The following is a 19,352-nucleotide window of genomic DNA, read 5'->3' as shown; positions in this document are numbered from 1 at the left end:
GAACTTTAATTGGTGAGAGGGAGGGGGCGGTGATTTAAACAGGTGAGAGGGGGGGGACTTAAACATGTGAGATCTCATTTTCATTATCTCAATTTATAAACGTTTAATTTGCAAACGGTTTGTACTAGGCCTAACTTTGTGTATGAATTTTTGTATTAAGTTAAATGTTTTGACAGATACTTGGCTTGTATTTTTGGGATTGTTTCTAATCAATGATTAGAAACGATCATCCTATAAGCATCCTATAAGCAACTAAACCCCTAGGTTTATTAATCTTATACCCTCAAACATTACAAACAAAAAGTCAGCCCAAAGTGTGAGTCCAAATGTCGCTAATTCATTAATTCTGTTGGGAGATTTAACGATTCATGGGTAATGGGCTTGAGTATACACTTATCTATGGGGCCAGGAAAGATGCATCATCATTGATTTGGATCGAATAGACAGTTATCTTGAATTATACAGCTTAAAACATGAGCTCTCTTTCACTAGCATGGTAACACTTTACAATAAGGCATTAATGAACATTTGACTAATGCAGTATTGAGCATTAATGGTATTGTAATTATTTACTAATGTAGTTCATGCTAACTAAGGTATTCATTCACAGGCCGACATTATTCAATAGATTTAGGGTAAATCCACAAACCCTGACCCCTATGCTTATTACTTCATTTACTTATTTTAATGAATGTCCCATAATAAACCCTTATTGTAAAGTGTTACCAATAGCGGTATCTAAAATCTGTCCTTTGCATGGTGTGCTGGGCTCCCAGAGGTTTTTAGAAGTCTGAAACAGCAATGACGTCAGATCGGCTGCGAAGCGCTGCATAGTGCCTACCGTCCCCATCTAGACTGGCGTATCTCTTTACCAGGTAAGGGACCAGGTAACATCTAAAATCTTGAAATGTTTCCTTGAAATGGACATAGGCTACTATGCTCTGCTTCTAAAATGTGGCGCCTTATAATCATCACTATCGAGCTGATTATTGAGTTCAACCATAGGTTTCCAACCCCAATGTTCACCTTGTGTCCAGTGCTTAAAATCTCCCCTGTATCAGAAGCCAATGAAGAAAAACCGAGTTTACCTGTAAAAATAATACAAAACAAACATTTCAACATAATAAATATTTTTATTTTCAAACTCAAACTTCAGAACTCAGCCCCAAAGATCAATCTTTTTTAATAAGGTATATAAATAAGTTGCCTTAATAGGCAGACCTGAGTTATACACAAACAGAGTTTCCTTTAAAAGACTGCAGCAATTCTCCCAACCATGTTAGGAGAGGAAGACCAAAGAAACAATCAATATAAATTAACAGACCTCAAACCCTGACATCTTAAAATTCATCCTGAACACTGATGTTGGCTAACCCTGCCCTCGTCAGTAGTAACTCGTAATAGTAAATAAAAACATAATGCTAGAAAATATTGCTGTGTAGAAATGCACAGAAACACGTAAAAAAATGGATTGTCTACCAATATTGAAGAAAAAAGGACCATACTTCGGTTTGACCCTGCAAACTCAAGGATTAGCATTTTGAGCAAAATCCCCTGTGCTTTTCGCTGGTGAGCATACTGGTTTAGGAGCTGTCGTCTACTGAGGAAAGTCGGTCATGTAAACAGTACAGCATTGAACTGGTCTATTGACGACGCCGGTTGAGCCCGTGGCCAGACGAGGTGTATTTAAGGCCCAATCCCATTTCTACCCCTTACTCTTTCCCCTTACCCCTCCCCCTTGTTCTGAAGGGGTAAGGGGAAGGGGTAAGGGGTAGAAATGGGATTGGGCCTAAACCTCAGCCACTCAGTGTCGCTGTACACCCTGAGATAAGTCTCATAAAGACTCTGGTATGACACTGAGGGCTGATACAGTCAGAACATCAGCACTCCTGGAGCACACACACTGAAACGCTGTTTAGCTTTGCCATGTTATTATAGCTTTGTGTAGCTGTGTGCATATGTCAGGTATGTGTGACCCACTCACAATAAAAATACTCGCTTTGAAAATCACTGCTTTCTCCAATAAAGAGAATAGTTCATCTTAAAAACTCTAGAAGGAGTGTACACTCACCGAACTCTAGAAGGAGTGTACACTCACCAAACTCTAGAAGGAGTGTATACTCAAACAAAAACCAAAAATATAAAAAAATTAAGCCAAACTGAAAACAAAAGTGTATTGGTTCACCATGTGTGCGGGTGGGTATTTACCTGTACATGTTTGTGTGCATGTGTGTGTATGTATGTAATATATGCAGGTGTTTGCATCATGGGCAGCGCACCATCCTGAGGGGGGTGAAGAAGGGGTGCCAGAGGGCCTCCTCCATGGTGATGCGTCTGGAGACGTCGTACTCGAGCATGCTGCCGATCAGCTCAAACAGCTGCTGGTGCTCGGCACTCCTACTCTGCATGTACTGCTGTAAGATGCCACACACACACACACACACACACACACACACAGAGGGTTAGAGCGGGGGACAGCCGGGCCTCGTCCGAAGCATGGAGCAGGGTGCTGTAGCAGTACCTTCAGTGGTTTACAGTGCTTTCTGACGTAGCGGCCCGAGTTACTGTGCTCATCCCAGTCCAGACGCTCTCGCTCCACAAAGTGCCGCTTCCTGCACGCACACACACATTTAAATATACGGGTGTGTTGAGTCAATATCATACTGTGTGTGTGTGTGTGTGTGTGTGTGTGTGTGTGTGTGTGTGTCTGTGTGTCTGTGTGTGTGTGTGTGTGTGTGTGTGTGTACCTGGTCTTGCTGAGGAGACTGGGAGGGATGGGGCCCAGGACTCTCTCCATCATGGCCAGGTGCTCTTTGCTGTCGTGGGTCTGGGAGACAAGGGATGTGAGCGTGAGGTGTGTGGTTGGAACATAACGCGGGCGGGGGAGTACGACGTGGGAGGGCGTGTTGTGTGTGTACCTGAAACACTGTCAGCCCCAGGTAGTACTCCATGAGGATACAGCCCAGGCTCCAGACGTCACAAGCCTGGTTCCAGCCAAGGTCTGAGAAACACCCACACACAAGTGAGTGAGTGAGTGAGTGGGTGACTGAGTGACTGAGTGACTGAGTGAGTGACTGAGTGACTGAGTGAGTGACTGAGTGAGTGACTGAGTGAGTGACTGAGTGAGTGAGTGACTGAGTGAGTGACTGAGTGAGTGACTGAGTGAGTGACTGAGTGAGTGACTGAGTGAGTGACTGAGTGAGTGACTGAGTGAGTGACTGAGTGACTGAGTGAGTGAGTGACTGAGTGACTGAGTGAGTGACTGAGTGAGTGACTGAGTGAGTGACTGAGTGAGTGACTGAGTGACTGAGTGACTGAGTGACTGAGTGACTGAGTGACTGAGTGAGTGACTGAGTGAGTGACTGAGTGAGTGACTGAGTGAGTGGGTGGGTGACTGAGTGACTGACTGAGTGACTGACTGAGTGACTGAGTGACTGAGTGACTGAGTGACTGAGTGACTGAGTGAGTACCTAGGATGACTTCAGGGGCCCGGTAATGGCGCGTTGACACCAGGGAAGGGTGGTGGTCGCGGTCGAAGGTTGCGTTGCCAAAGTCGACCACCTTCACGTCCAGGCTCTTCAGGGTCCTCTGGTCCCGCTTCTGTCCCCCCACAGAGTCACACAGGACCCACCGTGAGACACCACGGCCTCCCCCCCCACACCGCCTCCCCCCAGGTTATATTTGCACTGCAATGCAGGGGTCTTACCAGCCGGTCGTTGTACTCCATGTCGTAGTCGGAGCGCACAAAGAGAATGTTCTCCGGCTTCAGGTCTGTGTGTGTCACCTTGTTCCGATGAAGGACTACACACACACACACACACACACACACACACACACACACACACACACACACACACTAGGTTAGAGACTTTTCAATCAATTTGTTTTGTGCCTGTGATGTACTTTAAATGTAGCAGTTTTATGCCAGAGTAAACGGTCTGTCCCTTTCTCTCTCAGGAGTGGGTACAACCTAGCATCATTCTCCCTGAATGAAAACCCTTACATCAGACACTCAATGTAATGGTGCGTGATCACGGGAAGACAGTCAGGCCGGCAAGTACCATGGAAGAGACGATGGGTATACATTATTCTTATTGGGAAACATTCCCAAGGAAGGCCAAAACAAAGGATTTTAGGTCTGATATTAACAAAACAAAAGGCTGTCGTGGAGACCGTTAAGGTGGAAGAATCCATGTTAATTTGAAAAACTCTATGGGGGGAAGTGGACATGGCTGGAAGAATGCAAGGCCACTAAAGGAATTTACACAATAATGAAGTCAGAATGGACGTGGCCACCGTATCAGACTTTGTGTTCACATAACAATAAAACAAAAAAGTGGGGCAGCGAGACACCTATAGCTGCAAGGCCTTAAGAATTAACTAGTGTATATACGAAGATACTAGAAACGCTAACTTTAGGGTTAGAACACTCCTACCAGAGTTGCACATCACATAATCCAACAAAACGACTAAAAATAAACAAAACCTCCAAAAATTACAAGCGAGACCACTCAACTTTACTTTACAGTGGGGAGGGGGGGGGGGAGAGAGTCTTCAGTGAGGGTTTCAGTTCGCACGACTTTTGTTTTGAACAGTATCACCAATGAATTATTTATCTTTATTTTTTGTACCTGATGGAAGTATGTCTTCTTTCCCTACAAGAGTTCTGTACTTTGTTAATGCATAATAATTAAAAAATATTGATAAAAAAATAAAATATATATACCTATATATTTATTTTTTATTGTACATTGGTAGTCAAGGCGGGGCCCTATTGTTGTTAAGGCGGCCGCCTTAACCATGCAGTGCTGGGGGAAACACTGCTTTACTCTCTTTAAAGGAGCATTTCCCTGGTGGAGGCATGAACATGTATTGAAATTGGGTCCTATATGTAGTCGAATAATAAAATAAAATTCTTGACTAAGAAAAGGCAGAAAGTGACTTTTTGGCGCTTGTGGATTGAAGACAACAACTCCCACCATGCACCACGATGTACAGCTTCGCTGGCCACTCCCGCTGATCTAGATCTCCGCCTATCGGCCGTAGAAGCCGCAGCCGCCTCCTGTTCCTAGCCACGAACATCTGATTCGAGCATCAGATCTTCAAAATCCCCATCTTCTATGTCAGATTCAGTACCTTCCGCCATTGTACTTCAGTTTTATCAACAGCCTCTGTTAGCTTAGCTTCAGACGCTGTGGATGTTAGTTTCTGGTGGTGAAGTCCCACCCACTGGCACTGCTCTAATAGGTCTGTAGTGTCAGTGTGTCCCACCCCCTATAGGGGGGTGGGAGTAGTGCTTGTAGTCTTACGAGAATCCTCCCCTCTTACACTCCCTATTTACTTCGACGCAAAAATCGTCATATTACGTCATCTTAAACAGGAAGTGTTGGAGATCGATACGGATCTCTCCAGTCTCTCCAGAAAATAAGGGAATGATGCACGACCATTCAAAAATATGAGTGGGTTTCTAACGATACAGAGCTTAATGGAAATGGGTGAAGTTTCCCTTTAATAAGCCTGATTCCTCGTGCTGTGCTGGAGCAGCAGCACATTTCTGGGAACGACAATGCTGACCGTCAATGATAATCGTGTAAGAGGTTTCTCATTTGCTCGACACATTCAGGACATCCAGCCACACGTCCCATGGTCGTAGAGAGCGGAAGAGGGTACGACGAGGGGGATGTTATTGGGGTGAAGGTGGCCGGACTCACAGCAGACTGCTCTGAAGATCTGGAAGGCCATGTGTCTGATGTGCTCCACTGTAAAGGGCAGGAAGTCGTTCTCCCTCAGGTAGTCGAAGGTGCTGAGGCCCAGCAGCTCAAACACAATGCAGATGTGCCCGTGATGGTCGAACCAGTCCAGCATTCTCACACACGCACTGAGAGAGAGAGAGAGAGAGAGAGAGAGAGAAAGAGAGCTCAGTCAGGATGTATTCAGCGACCTGGAATTACATCAGTGTTCACATAGGCTTGCTTCTCATGAAATATTATATAAATGTATTTGCATAATTTGCACCATGGAGTAGAGTCCCACTACATTAATTACTGTGTCCTGAATCGTGGGAAACTCACAACGTGTGGTCGTCATCCAGGCTGTTGATCTCCCCCAGAACTGCGATCTCAGACTGGGCCGCTTCTCGGTAGCGCTCAATGTTCTTCACGATCTTCAGAGCCACTCGTTCACTCCTGTTGCTCACACACGGACACACACGTCAGTACAAACGCACAGTGAGTGATTGACAGAGGGTGGGTTTGAGGTGGCAGTCCTTTAGACTTACTTGTTCCTGTCCAAGCACTCCACCACCTTTCCAAAGGCTCCCTCTCCCAGAGTAGAGACCACTTCATCTGGGTTGTGAGAGAGAGAAAGAGAGAGAGAGAGAGAGAGAGAGAGAGAGAGAGAGAGAGAGAGAGAGAGAGAGAGAGAGAGAGAGAGAGAGAGAGAGAGAGAGAGAGAGAGAGAGAGAGAGAGAGAGAGAGAGAGAGAGAGAGAGAGAGAGAGAGAGAGAGAGAGAGAGAGAGAGAGATTCAGATAATTGGACAGCTAGATACCAACAGACTTAAGCTCTGGTCAGCTAAAACAGGCCTAAACTAACATTTTAGCTCATGGTCGGCAGGATCCAAGGTGGAACTCCTCATGACATTGACTCTTGTAAGGGCAGACAGAATCAGCCCTAACTGGAGGTGTTGATAGCAGCAGGGCAATCTTTGAGCTGCCTTAGCATCGTTCAAAAACACGGTTTAAGATAAATACATAATGAATCATGTCGTTCTAACCAGCTCCATACCAATTAAGTATTGTATTTTGTTACAAATTCATAATAAAAAAGAGCCATGTGTGAAGAATTTTTTTTCCCCACAAATAACTATGCATCCACTCGGGTAGCAAGTACCATGATCGATATGTAAAGCCAATGACTACTCTGCAACACACATCGTATTTGAGCCATTCTAACAATTTGATTGAATGCCCACCCATAATCAGTATGAAACTACATGTGTAGTTGCTGCTCTGTGTACACATTTAGCATTTTTCTATTAAAACCTGAAAGCCCAAAGGGATGACTGTAAGACAGGGCCAAAGTGAGCAGGAAAAGACACAACAGATTGAGATGGGGTTTGTGTACATCGTTCATTGAGGAGGAGGCCGGCATCATAGACCAGGTGGCCCTCTCCGTCACCGCCACAACTCTTCCTCTTCGTCCCGCCACTCCGCTGTATGCCGTCACCATCGTGGTCGTCGTCAACATCAGCAAACAGTACAACAACCGGCCAGGCAGATTACAGCCAGAAGAACGCCGCCATCGGTTGGGGGGGTTGGGGGGGGGGTGGGGGGGGTGTCGTCACCCAAGGACGGAGAGACAGAAACAGAGTCGGTGGGGCTGACAGAGGACATTATGGCGGCAGAGCGTTGGCGTTGGGATTGGCAAGAAGGGCGCGGTGGGAGTCATATTCAAACCCCTGACGAAGCCAAGCCGGGGGCGTACGGACGGCACAATGGGAAACACATCGGCAACGTTTTCAAAGACAACCTCAATGCAAGAAGCCACACTAAGCTAGCGGCTTGGTCAAAGGTTTCCCCAGCTAGAGACAGAATGGATGGGATAATGTAGGATCAAACCCGCTGGTTAAAATGATACCTAACGAGGTGTTTAGCGATTTAGAAAACCAACAAAAACCAGTCATTCAGGGAAGAAAGCGATTAGGTAGCACGATGAAAAGGCAGAGCCCATCTTACCGAGTTGCTGTTTTGACTGCCGCTCCGACTGTTTACTCTGGAGCGCGTGTGCGAGTGTGTGCGTTGTGTATGTGCGTGCGCAGAGGAGTGAGGAACCTTCTGCTGCGTGTGCACGGAGTGGAGGTGTGCGTCACTGTGGGCCAGTGTCTGGGGTCTGGTGGGCCCCCCTGTGTTTATGTTTGTCTCGGTCCGCGCGCTGTGGCAGACGGGGACCTCCATATCTAGCAGCAGGGAGACAGACACAGAGCAGAAAGCAGGACAGCCAGGTTCAATGTGTTCAATTGAATCGTCATGCAAGACATTAGCACGCATGGCTCTCATGCAGGTCATGACCTAACAGTCCTTTGACATAGAGGAGTAAAAAAAACACATTGTGTCATTTCGGGAACTCCAAAAAGACTGAACAAAAATAGGTCTAGACATTAACTAGACTATCAAGTTTGAAAGCGTTTTGTACAACAAATCCTTCCCACATTGAAGAGTGCACTACGGTTGAAACGGCAGTATGTAACCTTGTGACCCTTTTACCACTAGCTTGAAAACCACCATATTCCAACCCCCTCCATATGCACTGATTGCTACATAGACATCCATTGAGGACTACCTTTCCCATTGCTGGTTCTTATCAGGGTCCCCATGGCTCTTGTCCGGTCCCAAGCGCCGACTCCTCTGCGGGGTTCTCTGGCCTTGCTTTGCAGCGCCTGATGTGGCCTATTGGTATTCTGCCGGCAACTGCCCATAGAAACGAAGGATCAGAAAGCACAGGTTGATGAATGAAGATGGTTATTTAAACATTTTCATTAAACAGAACCAGGTCCAAACATTGGAGGTGAGGACCAATCATTTTAATTAATTGATGAATATTTCCTCGTGTGTATGGACTAGATATTGTCACTTTGAAAATAGTTGTTTAGATGTAAAAAAACGACAACATGCAATTATTCTCAAGTCTAGCCAAAATATTTCAGCAACCAATAATCAAGTACAGATACATTTTACATTTACATTAGGGGCATTTAGCACACGCTTTTATCTAAAACGACTTACAATAAGTACATTTGTCAGAAGAAGAAGAAACAATATATGGCTGTCGGTGCATTAAGGATGTTGGTAGAACCAAGTGCAAAGCACTCTAAATCGCTAGGTTAACCCATTCCCCGAATACACCAAAGATATAGCTAGGATAAGATGCTACACAATGCTAAGTACTATAACTAACTACAACGGACAATAAGTGTGTGCATTACGTGCCAGGACATACAACATACAATACGTGCGTGGGAGGGGTGGGGGAGGGAGGCTACGCAGAGTCCAGGTGAACTCTGAACAGGTGAGTCTTGAGTCTTTTGCAGAGGTAAAACACAATTTCATACTATTGATTAGCTAATCAAGACATGCCAGACAAAAATGTATTTTTATTAGAAGATGAAAATCCTGGCAATTGACCCTATTCCACATACAATTTAGTACATGCCAAATCAATATCTACAATAACTAAATGTTATTGGAATAACTAAACGTCAGTTGCTGAATTAGTCAGCACTAATTAAACTGAGAATTAGACCCTAAGAATTAGCTTGTCCAATGATTACCAGTGTCCAATGATTATCGATTTGATAATCAGTCAAACTATGGTAATGTTAATCAATTCTTATTGCGTCAATAAAAAAAAAAAAATGAGAATAATGACAAAATGCATACAGTGCAATCCCACTACAATGAGGTACTACCAGCGCTGAAGAAGCTCTTCTTCTCACCACTTATGAGTGTGTTCCCCAGACGCCTACGACACGACGCCTTCGGTGGGCAATAACAAATCCAGCCTGGTAGGTCTGCTCTTGATGTGAAAGAAAACGTTTGTCCTCTTGTTCTACTGCCGTCACACACACATCCTCTATGTACTTTACCTCTCTGCATAAAAAAATTATGTAGAGGTTAAAATCTTCTTTTTTTTTTTGGACGACTGTTTGATTTAAGCTTGACGACCTCTCTGCTGACACTGCTATACATAGAGTGAACCCCGGGCACACTAGTGCTCTCCCATGTCCAGCTCTGCCCTGCCTTCAGAGAGGGGTGGGTCACATATCAGCCAGGACCCCCAATCTGTCCTGGATCATTCCACACTTACTCCAGTGAGGTAGGCTGTTGCTATGCAGGATGTGGAGGACAACAACGTGACGGGGAGATGACACAGAGTTGCACATAGAAGATATTTACATGAATTTCTGCCAATTTTGATAAACAAAGAAACTTTAATATGGAAACTGCCTCTCCATGGAGATGTTCCACGGCCAGACGGATTTAGAGAAGTGGCCAGGGTGGAAAGGTTGCCCGTGACGCCTGCAGTGAAACAGTGGGGGCGTTTTTGTTCCTTTTAGGTACAGTGAAGACAAGGTGCCTCAGCGGGGACCACGTCTACCGTGTCAACAGCCAGGGGCCTTCCGGTGCACCTGTCTCCGTCACTCCCTGCCGCGCCTCGACACGTCCCGGGGACGAGCGGCGTGCAGAACGTGCTGATAGGACCCTTATCCCACCCTTCTTCCTGTTATCATCGCCGCCTCGACGCCAGCTCTCGTTCCACCCTTGACCTTCTCTGCCCCCCCCCCCCCCCTTTCCCTTCCCCCATCCCTGCCTTAAAAAGAAGCCCCAAAATAATGGTACATGTTTGTAGCCTTGTTGGGTGACTGCCGACAACTTGACTAGACGATGTCGCCATCCGTTATTAATCTAATCCAATCCTCAACAGTAAGAGGGCCATATCATGTTGACTTCAAGAGAGGGGGAGTCGCCCATACTCCCGCCTCCTCTAATCAAATGCTAGACATCCCAGAGTTAACATGAGCATCCCCCCTCATCACAGGAATGCCTGCAACGGAAACCCCATCCCGCACGCACACCCCTTAACCACGCCCACTGGAACCCCATGTTCTCTGCACACACACACACACACACACACACACACACACACACACACACACACACACACACACACACACACACACACACACACACACACACACACACACACACACACACACACACACACACACACACACACACACAGCGGTAAATCTGTGCTGAGAATGTCTCACTCCTAGCTGCCAACATGCAGGCCCGTTGTCACTCTGTTACCCGAGTTCTCTCACTCAGTACGCGCTGGGACCGGGGGGCAACACCACTGTTCCACAGCTCAATGACACCAACTAAATACCCCCCCTGCCACAGTTCAACACCACAGCCTCACTATGTATCACTATTTTCATTCGATGATTTTTTATAAAAATAGACCTGAAGTCTTTGTAAGCTCTTTTACAGATTTGCGACTACAGCAAATGTACGATCAAACAGAACAGGCACAATATGAAACATTATCAGCGTTTAGAATTGGCACTGCAGTCAAAATGACGGCCTTACAGCCATCACCTCCCCTGACTGGAGACTCAGGCAGGATGCCAGTTGGAGGTCTATCCACAACTAGTCTGTTTTGAAGATGACGAGCAACCACGAGTCCTACACAGTCAGTTGATCAGCTAATCTACATGTTTGCCATTTATTGAACATTAGTTTGTGTGGCATCTGTCTTCAAATCCTTCCGGGGTCTGAGCCGTCTCCATCTTTCAAATACATCTCCAAGGTGTACCCTCTTTATAGCACGGCTCGGATCATAGAGCTTTTTCGAAGAAAGGACGAGGGTTTTTAGTTTGGTCCATTTGCTTCTATAGCTGCAGGACGCTGTGTTTGTGTGCCGATTTGTTTCATATCTGGTATCCTGGGCTGCTCAATAATAATGAATCATAACACACAGGCCAAAACAAAACAGTACAGAAGTTTAAAAAGAGAACATAGCGTCTGTGACGTTGTTGTCGGTGAAGCAAGTATTTCAATTTAGCATTGTTCCTTAATCTCTCATGTGATATCATTGTCATGTTTTGGTACAATCAATTGGTTGCCTGTTGAACATGCAAGTCCACCTGATGCTTTGTGATGTAATAGTCAGTGTTACTGATGTGTGGGAGTGCTTTGTGCTGCATAGAGTTTACACAATTCACTCTATTATGTTACTCTTATAGAGGTGCTATCACTTGTGTAATGGTATGACTGACCAGGTGCCAGTTAGGTCAGGGCCTACATTTTTTTTTCCTAACATTAGCCTAGATTGTCTATTCAGACATAGACTGTGCGTGTACAAATCTGGTTCCCTATATAGTACACTACTTAATAACCACTATGCATGTGCATTTAAGTGGTTTGTTTAGTGTGGATGAATTGTGCGTGTGTATGTATCAAGGGGCGTTTTCGGGGTGTGTCAACACATAACTGCAATAGTGGATCACTAGTCCTGTACCATATGTTCCAGAATGTACACTGTTACAAGTCCTGCTATTCCTGTACCAAGCATGTAAAACAGTGTTCTGTCCAAGAGAGGCCCTGTTCCATATGGGCTGGTAGCAGTAGCGAAACGCATGGCAGCAGACAAATCAAACACCCACAGTAAAGCTTTAGCTATTTGTTTTTTTATCGCGATAGTTGGTGGAGTTGAAATGCCTTTCAAAAGCTTTGGTTTTCTGAACAAATTTAAGCTCTGGTGTGGGTCTTCCTGTTATTTACTCCAACGTTTTTACCAAAAGTTAACCTAGAAAACGGTGTAGATAACAATTAGAACAAAAATTCCTCACTAGCGGTTACCCATAACGTTCCAAGACGAATTGAATAGGCCATTTTGAAGGGTTTATCTACTCAGAAACATATTTGTTAAGATAAATGAATGAATGATTAAAATATAATTAGAATATCTAGAATCTCAGTCTGTGATAGCCAGCACACTGTTCTTTGCTGGGGCGTGATGGCACGGTGGCATCAACGCTGGACTTGACCAGCTGGTGAGGAAGGCCGGCTCTCTTGTGGGGCTAGAGCTGGCCAGTCTGGAGGCAGTGGTGAGGAGGAGGATGAGGGACCAATTCAACTCAGTCCTAGGTCACCCCTCCCAGCCCCTCTATGTTAGCTGTGGCACATGGCACCTTCAAACACCGATACATCTCCCCCAGATGCAAGATGCTTCTAGCGCTCCTTTGTGCCGGCCGCCATTAGGCTGTACAACAAAATACATATGCGTGTACGTGTTTTTATGTATGTGTACACACACACACACACACACACACACACACACACACACACACACACACACACACACACACACACACACACACACACACACACACACACACACACACACACAAACGTATATTACAGTTGATCACTTCTCTTTGTTTTCTTACATTTACACACTTTAATATACTGTCACTGGGCCACTTTATAATGTATACTATACGGTTTGCTCTGTCTGTTCTGTTTGCCCTGTTTGTTCTTTTTGTTCTGTTTGTTCTTTTTGTATCTATTTCGTCTTGAGGTCTTCCAATGCTGCTGTGCTGTAACAAAGGAATTTCCTCTTATCTTAGGTCGGTTCCCCTCTGGTCGGTAGTAGGTTACAGGTACTTTATAGAACAGTATCTGGCCCATTGGCTAGCCCTAATTTCATCCCTTAATTCTTGAACAGCTTTCCATTATATTGTAAATCTTGCTTTAGCAAGTTTGTGTTTGTTTCCTGTGAACCAATCAATTGAGTCATCTCGAGACAGCTCCTTTCATCTGAGGCACAGGAAGAAAGCTGTACTCCTAATTCCAATTATTTGAATAGTTGGATCTTTGGAGGGGGGGGGATTAATAATGAAAGTAATTATTAGCTGCTTCTATTTTGAAAAAAAAGATTCCAAAAACCTGTACCTACTAATAATAACTGGGTTGGTCATTTACTTAACAAGAAATGAGCAGGTAGCAATGTTATTTCAGTTGATGACAATCCGTCACACACAAAAGCGCCAGTGTGATTTCTGTGCGGGTGACTAGCAGTGCGTTGCCCCATCTTCAAACCACTTGTTTGCTTTGTGTTCATCATTGGAAGTAGGCATACTCTCAAACAATGAAAGCTGCGCGTCTTCGGTAACCTTAAATGGTTGATATCATGCTTTTTCGACAATTCCTTTTACTTTAGACTGTTATATGACATATGTATACATTTTTTGCGTCTGCTAAACTAGATAAATCTAAGTCCGAGCCAGGAGTAGTCTTCGCCTCCACTGAGAACACCCCTCAATAAGTGTGTGAAACAGCTTTTTTGAGCTCAAACTTTACTTCCGTAAATTAGTGTGACCTCAGACTATGGGCAGGGCTGAAGTGCAGAAGTTCTGGCGACCCACAATGTCTACAACTTCTTGGGGTTGTGAATTTGCAGACACACGCGCGAAGCGTTCGACCAACCTAACCCTATTCTAGTAGCTGACCAATCACAGCAGACTGGGCTACTTGGGAGGGGGGCCTTAAAGCGACATGATACTAAACACAAAGTTTTTGAAAGACGCTGAAATGGATTTTGCAGAGATTAACAGTGTGAGAATAGTATGGGGTATTTTTTAAATAAAGGCATGTAACCCTATTCTAGTTGTACCCCCAAATGCAATTACTAACGCTAAACAAGCATGATATGGGATCTTTAAAAGGAGAAATTATAAGCTGATAAACATGCAATTCTGCAGCAGTTGACTTTGCTGGCTGTAAATCAGACAGGAAATGATACTCACCATGAATTTACATGGGTTGTCAGTCCGCGCCTCAGTATGAAAAGTATATGATGAGAATAAAGTGTGTACTATGAGAGGTCACGGTACCGTGTGTCAGGCACAAAAAGGTTCCTGTTGTCCAGGTACTAAGTATGCTAGTACTCATTAAATAATATGGCAAGGGCCATATTATTCGTGCCATGTACTAAGTGTATTACTAACTACTATGTGTATTACACCAAAGTTCACCCGAAACATTTCGATTTAGCAAGAAGAATGAATGATGGATGTAATGCATCACATTAATTCTTTCATTCAAAAGGTTAAATGCCTAAATCTTATCACTATTTTGGGTATTGTTTGTTATCGTTAAGTGAAGCCGAAATGCCCGCTGAAAAGAGGCGGATTCAGGACAGAGAGAGAGACAACTCTAGGAGGCAGCAAAGAGGAGCACATCACTGCAGGGTTGGCTACGAAAAAGAAAACCAGCAGGTGAGACAGAGACTTGGCATTTTGATAAAGCAGACACTGTGTAGGCCAATTGATTAATTAATCAGACTCATATTTTAGCCTACTAATGGCAATTCTTCATAATTCCATTACATTTAAGATGAGGAGCAGCCACAAGCCTCCAGACACGAGGACAATGTGGACCAGGAGGCACATAGGGAAGGTAGGCCTAAGTGCTGATCACCCAATATGAGATGAGAGGACCATGCTAGAAAGTACAGGGTTAAAGAGCCTTCTCAGTCTTCATATAGCCTGTGAGGTTTTTATTTTTTTTGGGGGGGGGTTGCCCTTTTTTCAGGTCAGAGCAACTGCCCCTCAAGATTCCTGTGCACGTTCCTGGCCCCTGTACTCTTTTTGTCAGGATGTAGACCATCGACATTCCTGGTGTCTCAGTGCTCAGTGTGTACAACGGGGTCCTGGTGTCTCAGTTATAAGTGTGTACAACAGGGTCCTGGGGTCTCATTTATAAAACTGTGCGTGGGATCGTTACTAAAAATGTGCGTACGCCCAGAAGCCAAGTTTTGCGTGCGCCAAAAAATATCCGGATTTATAAAACACTGCGTACGCACACCTGTACGCAATCTTTGATTTATAAATCACATACTGACTACAATTGTGCGCAGCTGAATCAGCTTCACGTTCCGCCCTCTACACGCCCCTTTTTAACCATTAATGGTCAATGCAAATGACCTCATGAATGCGATCTGCATATGAAACAGACTCAGATGCCGGTATTATGTCTTGTTGGAAACAATGGCAGAAGTACTGAGAAAATCAAAAAAGCGAAATTTCACGGAGGTTGAAGTGGAGACACTTGTGGGTGAGATGGAGGCCCGAAAGGTAGTTTTGTTCGGCGGTCACGGGATTGGAATCGCCAACAACAAAAAGCAGAGTGAGTGGCAACATGTTGCTGCAGCAGTGAACTCTGTCAGTAGCACAGTCCCAGAATTAAAAAAGAAGTGGTCTGACATAGAGTTACATATTTTTATGTAGCCTACCAATAAATCGTTATGGTCCCTAAATACCCTCTCCCTCCGAATCCTGCATGGTCCGCCAGAAGTGCCATATGGTGCAGCATTACCACGGCGCTCACCTCTGTATTTATAGGGTTACGGTAATAAGACTGACGAGCCTTGGATAATCAGTTTGTAATTACCCACGTAAAATGTTCTTGAACATAACCCCTTTTTAATGCCTGATTTGTCATGAAAAGCATCAAGAGTAACGGACAACGATTGTGATGAGTGTGGCTTGGTTTTTCACACTTGGGATTTAATTGACATTTGATTATGTGTTTACAGTGTCACATAAAAATATTATGTTATTGACACATGTTGGACAGATGCTTTATTCCATGCAGTCGCGCCGTCAGTGGACAGTATGGAGTGACGGGATTAAATATAGAGAATTTCTTTTTATTTCTATTCTAAGGAGATATTTCTGGAGTTATAACTGAGAAATAACGCAGTGGACTTAAATTATTCTGATTAGGATTTAACGCATGATACGGGTTGAAATTAAATTGATGAAGGGCGATGATAAAACTTAATCGTTCTTCTCACTCTGCAATTCTTCGGTCTGACTTCAGTTCACCACCACACCGTCTGTGTCGCCAATTCTCCTTTTCCTCCAAACCATGCGTACGCATGGGTCAGAGTTTGCTTAGGGCTGCGCACATTTTACCGTCAAGTTGGTTTTTTATAGATCACAACCTTGGCGTGAAAAGTCACGTACGCAACTTTCAGCCCCGTTTTGTGCGTACGCAACGGTTATAAATGAGACCCCTGGTGTCTCAGTGATAAGTGTGTACAACGGGGTCCTGGTGTCTCAGTGATAAGTGTGTACAACAGGGTCCTGGTGTCTCAGTGATAAGTGTGTACAACGGGGTCCTGGTGTCTCAGTGATAAGTGTGTACAACGGGGTCCTGGTGTCTCAGTGATAAGTGTGTACAACGGGGTCCTGGTGTCTCAGTGATAAGTGTGTACAACAGGGTCCTGGTCTCTCAGTGATAAGTGTGTACAACACTTATCACCCCCGATCAGCTTACGCTGATCGGGGGGCTTATCATGGGCCAGTATATAAAGATAATAATAAAGATCTATATATTTTTACTGCAGCTCATGATAGGCCCCCTGGTCGTCGTAGGCCCTGGGGCTTCAGCCCAGGCAAGCCTGTGCATTAAGGCGGCCTTGACAACAGGCTCCTGGTGTCTCAGTGCTAACTAAGTGTGTTCAACAGGGTCCTGGTGTCTCAGTGCTCACTAATGCCGCTTTTCCACTGCATGGTACCAGCTCGACTCGACTCGACTCAGCTCGCATTTTTGGCGTTTCCACCGCGAAAACATGGTATCTGGTACCTGAAGTGGCTGCTTTTTTCTAGTACCGACTCGCTCTAGGTTCCAAGCGAGCTGAGCCAATGCTAAAAGGTGACGTCGGCAGACGGCCGGCCACTGATTGGCCAGAGAGTGTGACGAAGTCACGAGAGCGACATGGCAACCATGCTGGTAACAGCCATAGCAGTCTCAGTCTTATCACTGAGACACGCAGCCAACATATTCCACTTCTTCAACTTCTTCAACATGACAGCTAATAATACGAACACGAATACCATCGCATCGATGTCCTCCATTGTTGTTATGTGGGTTCTGTCCATGTGTGGGTTGCGTAGGTGTTGTTTGCGTCGCGTACAAAAATACGTCACGGCCCTTTCGCGCAGCCGACCCCGCCCACGTCCAGGAGGTACTATTTGCGGTGGAAAACGACCCGTGCTGCTACCGTGTCGAGTCGTGTCGAGTCGTGTCGAGTCGAGTCGAGTCGAGCTACATGTGCGGTGGAAAAGTGGCATAAGTGTGTACAACCTGGTGTCTCAGTGCTCACTAAGTGGGTTCAACCTGGTGTCTCAGTGCTCACTAAGTGTATACAGCTGGGTCCGGGTGTCTCACCGTTCGTAGGTCTTGCCGTGATGGTTCTTCCTGGGGCACGTATCCTTGAGCTCTGCCTCCTCCACTGGACTGCTTCGGCGGGGCCGTTTGGTGGTCTGGGCCTCCTCTTTCCTCTGCGAGCCGTATCCGTCCTCCACCCATTCCTCCTCAGGGGAATGCTGGCGCTTTGAGCGCCGCATATCTGCCAAACAAGGAGTGAGACAAATCGTTCCCACGGTGCACCATAAAACACTATCCCCAGTTAAAAAACTCAAGTAGGCAGTCAAGTACAGACCGAGGACTCCTGGTCAGACAACCTTCCCCCTTCTGTGTTTTTGCAGAGGGGTGGTGGTGTGGGAATGAGATATATGCTTGGGCTTCTTATAGGAATATTATATCAGTATAAGATACTATTAAGAAACCATTTCAATATAAGTACATTGAATACAATAATCATATGTGTATTGATATATGTCTGTACTAGTGAGTCCGGACACATTAGTGTGATTCTTGTTTGTGTCCACAAAAAAAAAGGGTTTAAAAAGCAAGGGTTTGAGATGAAGAGGAAGGAATCTGCAAATTAATCTACACTAAAGAACAAATGGTTGGTATACATGTTAACCCCCTGAAGGGTTTGGTGTCTCTGTCTCCACAGGCCTGGATGTGTTTGTCAACAGTACCAAAAATCAAGGTCATGGGTGGCGTGGCTGGAGGGCGAGGTGCAGAGTGGTGGACTTCAGCACTCTCATGCAGTCGACATGCAATGGAGATGGTGTACTCTCAAGATCACAACGCTTTCAAGATTTGCTGCGAACAAACGTAAACCTTCCAATGTAGTATCCTACGCATTATCCTAAGTATTCAGTTAACTTGTCCTCTTGGAAAACCAAAATGATAACTTGTGGCTACGCATCGAAACAAACTTCAAAAGGAACTTTCTGTGTAGCTTCGTCGGTTTTAAAAATGGAAAAACCACCATGGATAAAAGTATCGACACAATAAATGCAATAAAATATAAATTCTCTGCACGAATCTGCAGACGTAAAAGAATGATATACAGTGTATTACTAATGTTATTAACGTTAATTAACGTAAATGATATAATGTATTATTGACGTTAGTGACGTTAATATTAATAATACACTATAGTATTACCGTTACTAACGTTAATACTATAGTGTATTATTAACGATACGAACATTACTTCTAGCCAGGGGAAAGGTTGGAGACGTCAATGATCAGAAAAGCCACTGCATTGTAAACAATTTGTTGCGGATAAAGTAGAGCACTTATACACATTAGCCTAAATTATATTTAATTATGAGTGTATTGAGGTAAATAAACACATAAACCATAATTCAAACCCTCCACACGAACACACACACCTGGCAGAGAACACCAGCCGGGTAGAGTCGCTCGACGCGCGAAGAGCACATGTTTCAGTGTGGTAAAACGCCCCGTTAAACAAAAACCACTTCTTATTATCTTATCAAATAAAATATATTTGTTTATTCAAACCATGTTATTTTCAAACTATTTAATAAAAAACATGGACAACTATACCGGGGCCACAG

At 44.7% G+C, this 19,352-nt stretch overlaps 1 protein-coding gene across 6 annotated transcripts in view; it reads right to left on the bottom strand.

Annotated features, from left to right (window-relative positions):
* Positions 1 to 288: 288 nt before the first annotated feature.
* LOC130385843 (dual specificity protein kinase CLK4-like) overlaps positions 289 to 19,352 on the bottom strand; it is a 19,334-nt gene continuing 270 nt past the window's right edge. Inside the window, exons 1-13 of one of the 6 annotated variants that reach the window (XM_056594569.1) lie at positions 9,492 to 10,193; positions 8,339 to 8,466; positions 7,735 to 7,955; positions 7,124 to 7,211; positions 6,278 to 6,344; positions 6,072 to 6,185; positions 5,712 to 5,878; positions 3,707 to 3,801; positions 3,471 to 3,600; positions 2,919 to 3,001; positions 2,748 to 2,827; positions 2,522 to 2,612; positions 290 to 2,414 (exon numbers count right to left, since the gene is read on the bottom strand). In XM_056594569.1, the coding sequence (XP_056450544.1) occupies positions 2,265 to 2,414; positions 2,522 to 2,612; positions 2,748 to 2,827; positions 2,919 to 3,001; positions 3,471 to 3,600; positions 3,707 to 3,801; positions 5,712 to 5,878; positions 6,072 to 6,185; positions 6,278 to 6,344; positions 7,124 to 7,211; positions 7,735 to 7,955; positions 8,339 to 8,372 (1,320 nt within the window). In that variant the 5' untranslated portion in view covers positions 8,373 to 8,466; positions 9,492 to 10,193 and the 3' untranslated portion in view covers positions 290 to 2,264. Of the gene's footprint in view, positions 2,415 to 2,521; positions 2,613 to 2,747; positions 2,828 to 2,918; positions 3,002 to 3,470; positions 3,601 to 3,706; positions 3,802 to 5,711; positions 5,879 to 6,071; positions 6,186 to 6,277; positions 6,345 to 7,123; positions 7,212 to 7,734; positions 7,956 to 8,338; positions 8,467 to 9,491; positions 10,194 to 17,799; positions 17,981 to 19,352 lie in introns of those variants that run through there. The other 5 variants (XM_056594567.1, XM_056594568.1, XM_056594571.1 and 2 more) reach the window with 5 other exon arrangements.

The sequence above is a fragment of the Gadus chalcogrammus genome, chromosome 7, assembly GCF_026213295.1.
Source record: "Gadus chalcogrammus isolate NIFS_2021 chromosome 7, NIFS_Gcha_1.0, whole genome shotgun sequence".
In the NCBI taxonomy this organism is placed as follows: Eukaryota; Metazoa; Chordata; class Actinopteri; order Gadiformes; family Gadidae; genus Gadus; species Gadus chalcogrammus.
The sequence above is the reverse complement of the archived record's forward strand: the minus strand, read 5'-3'. Positions and strand labels throughout refer to the sequence as shown.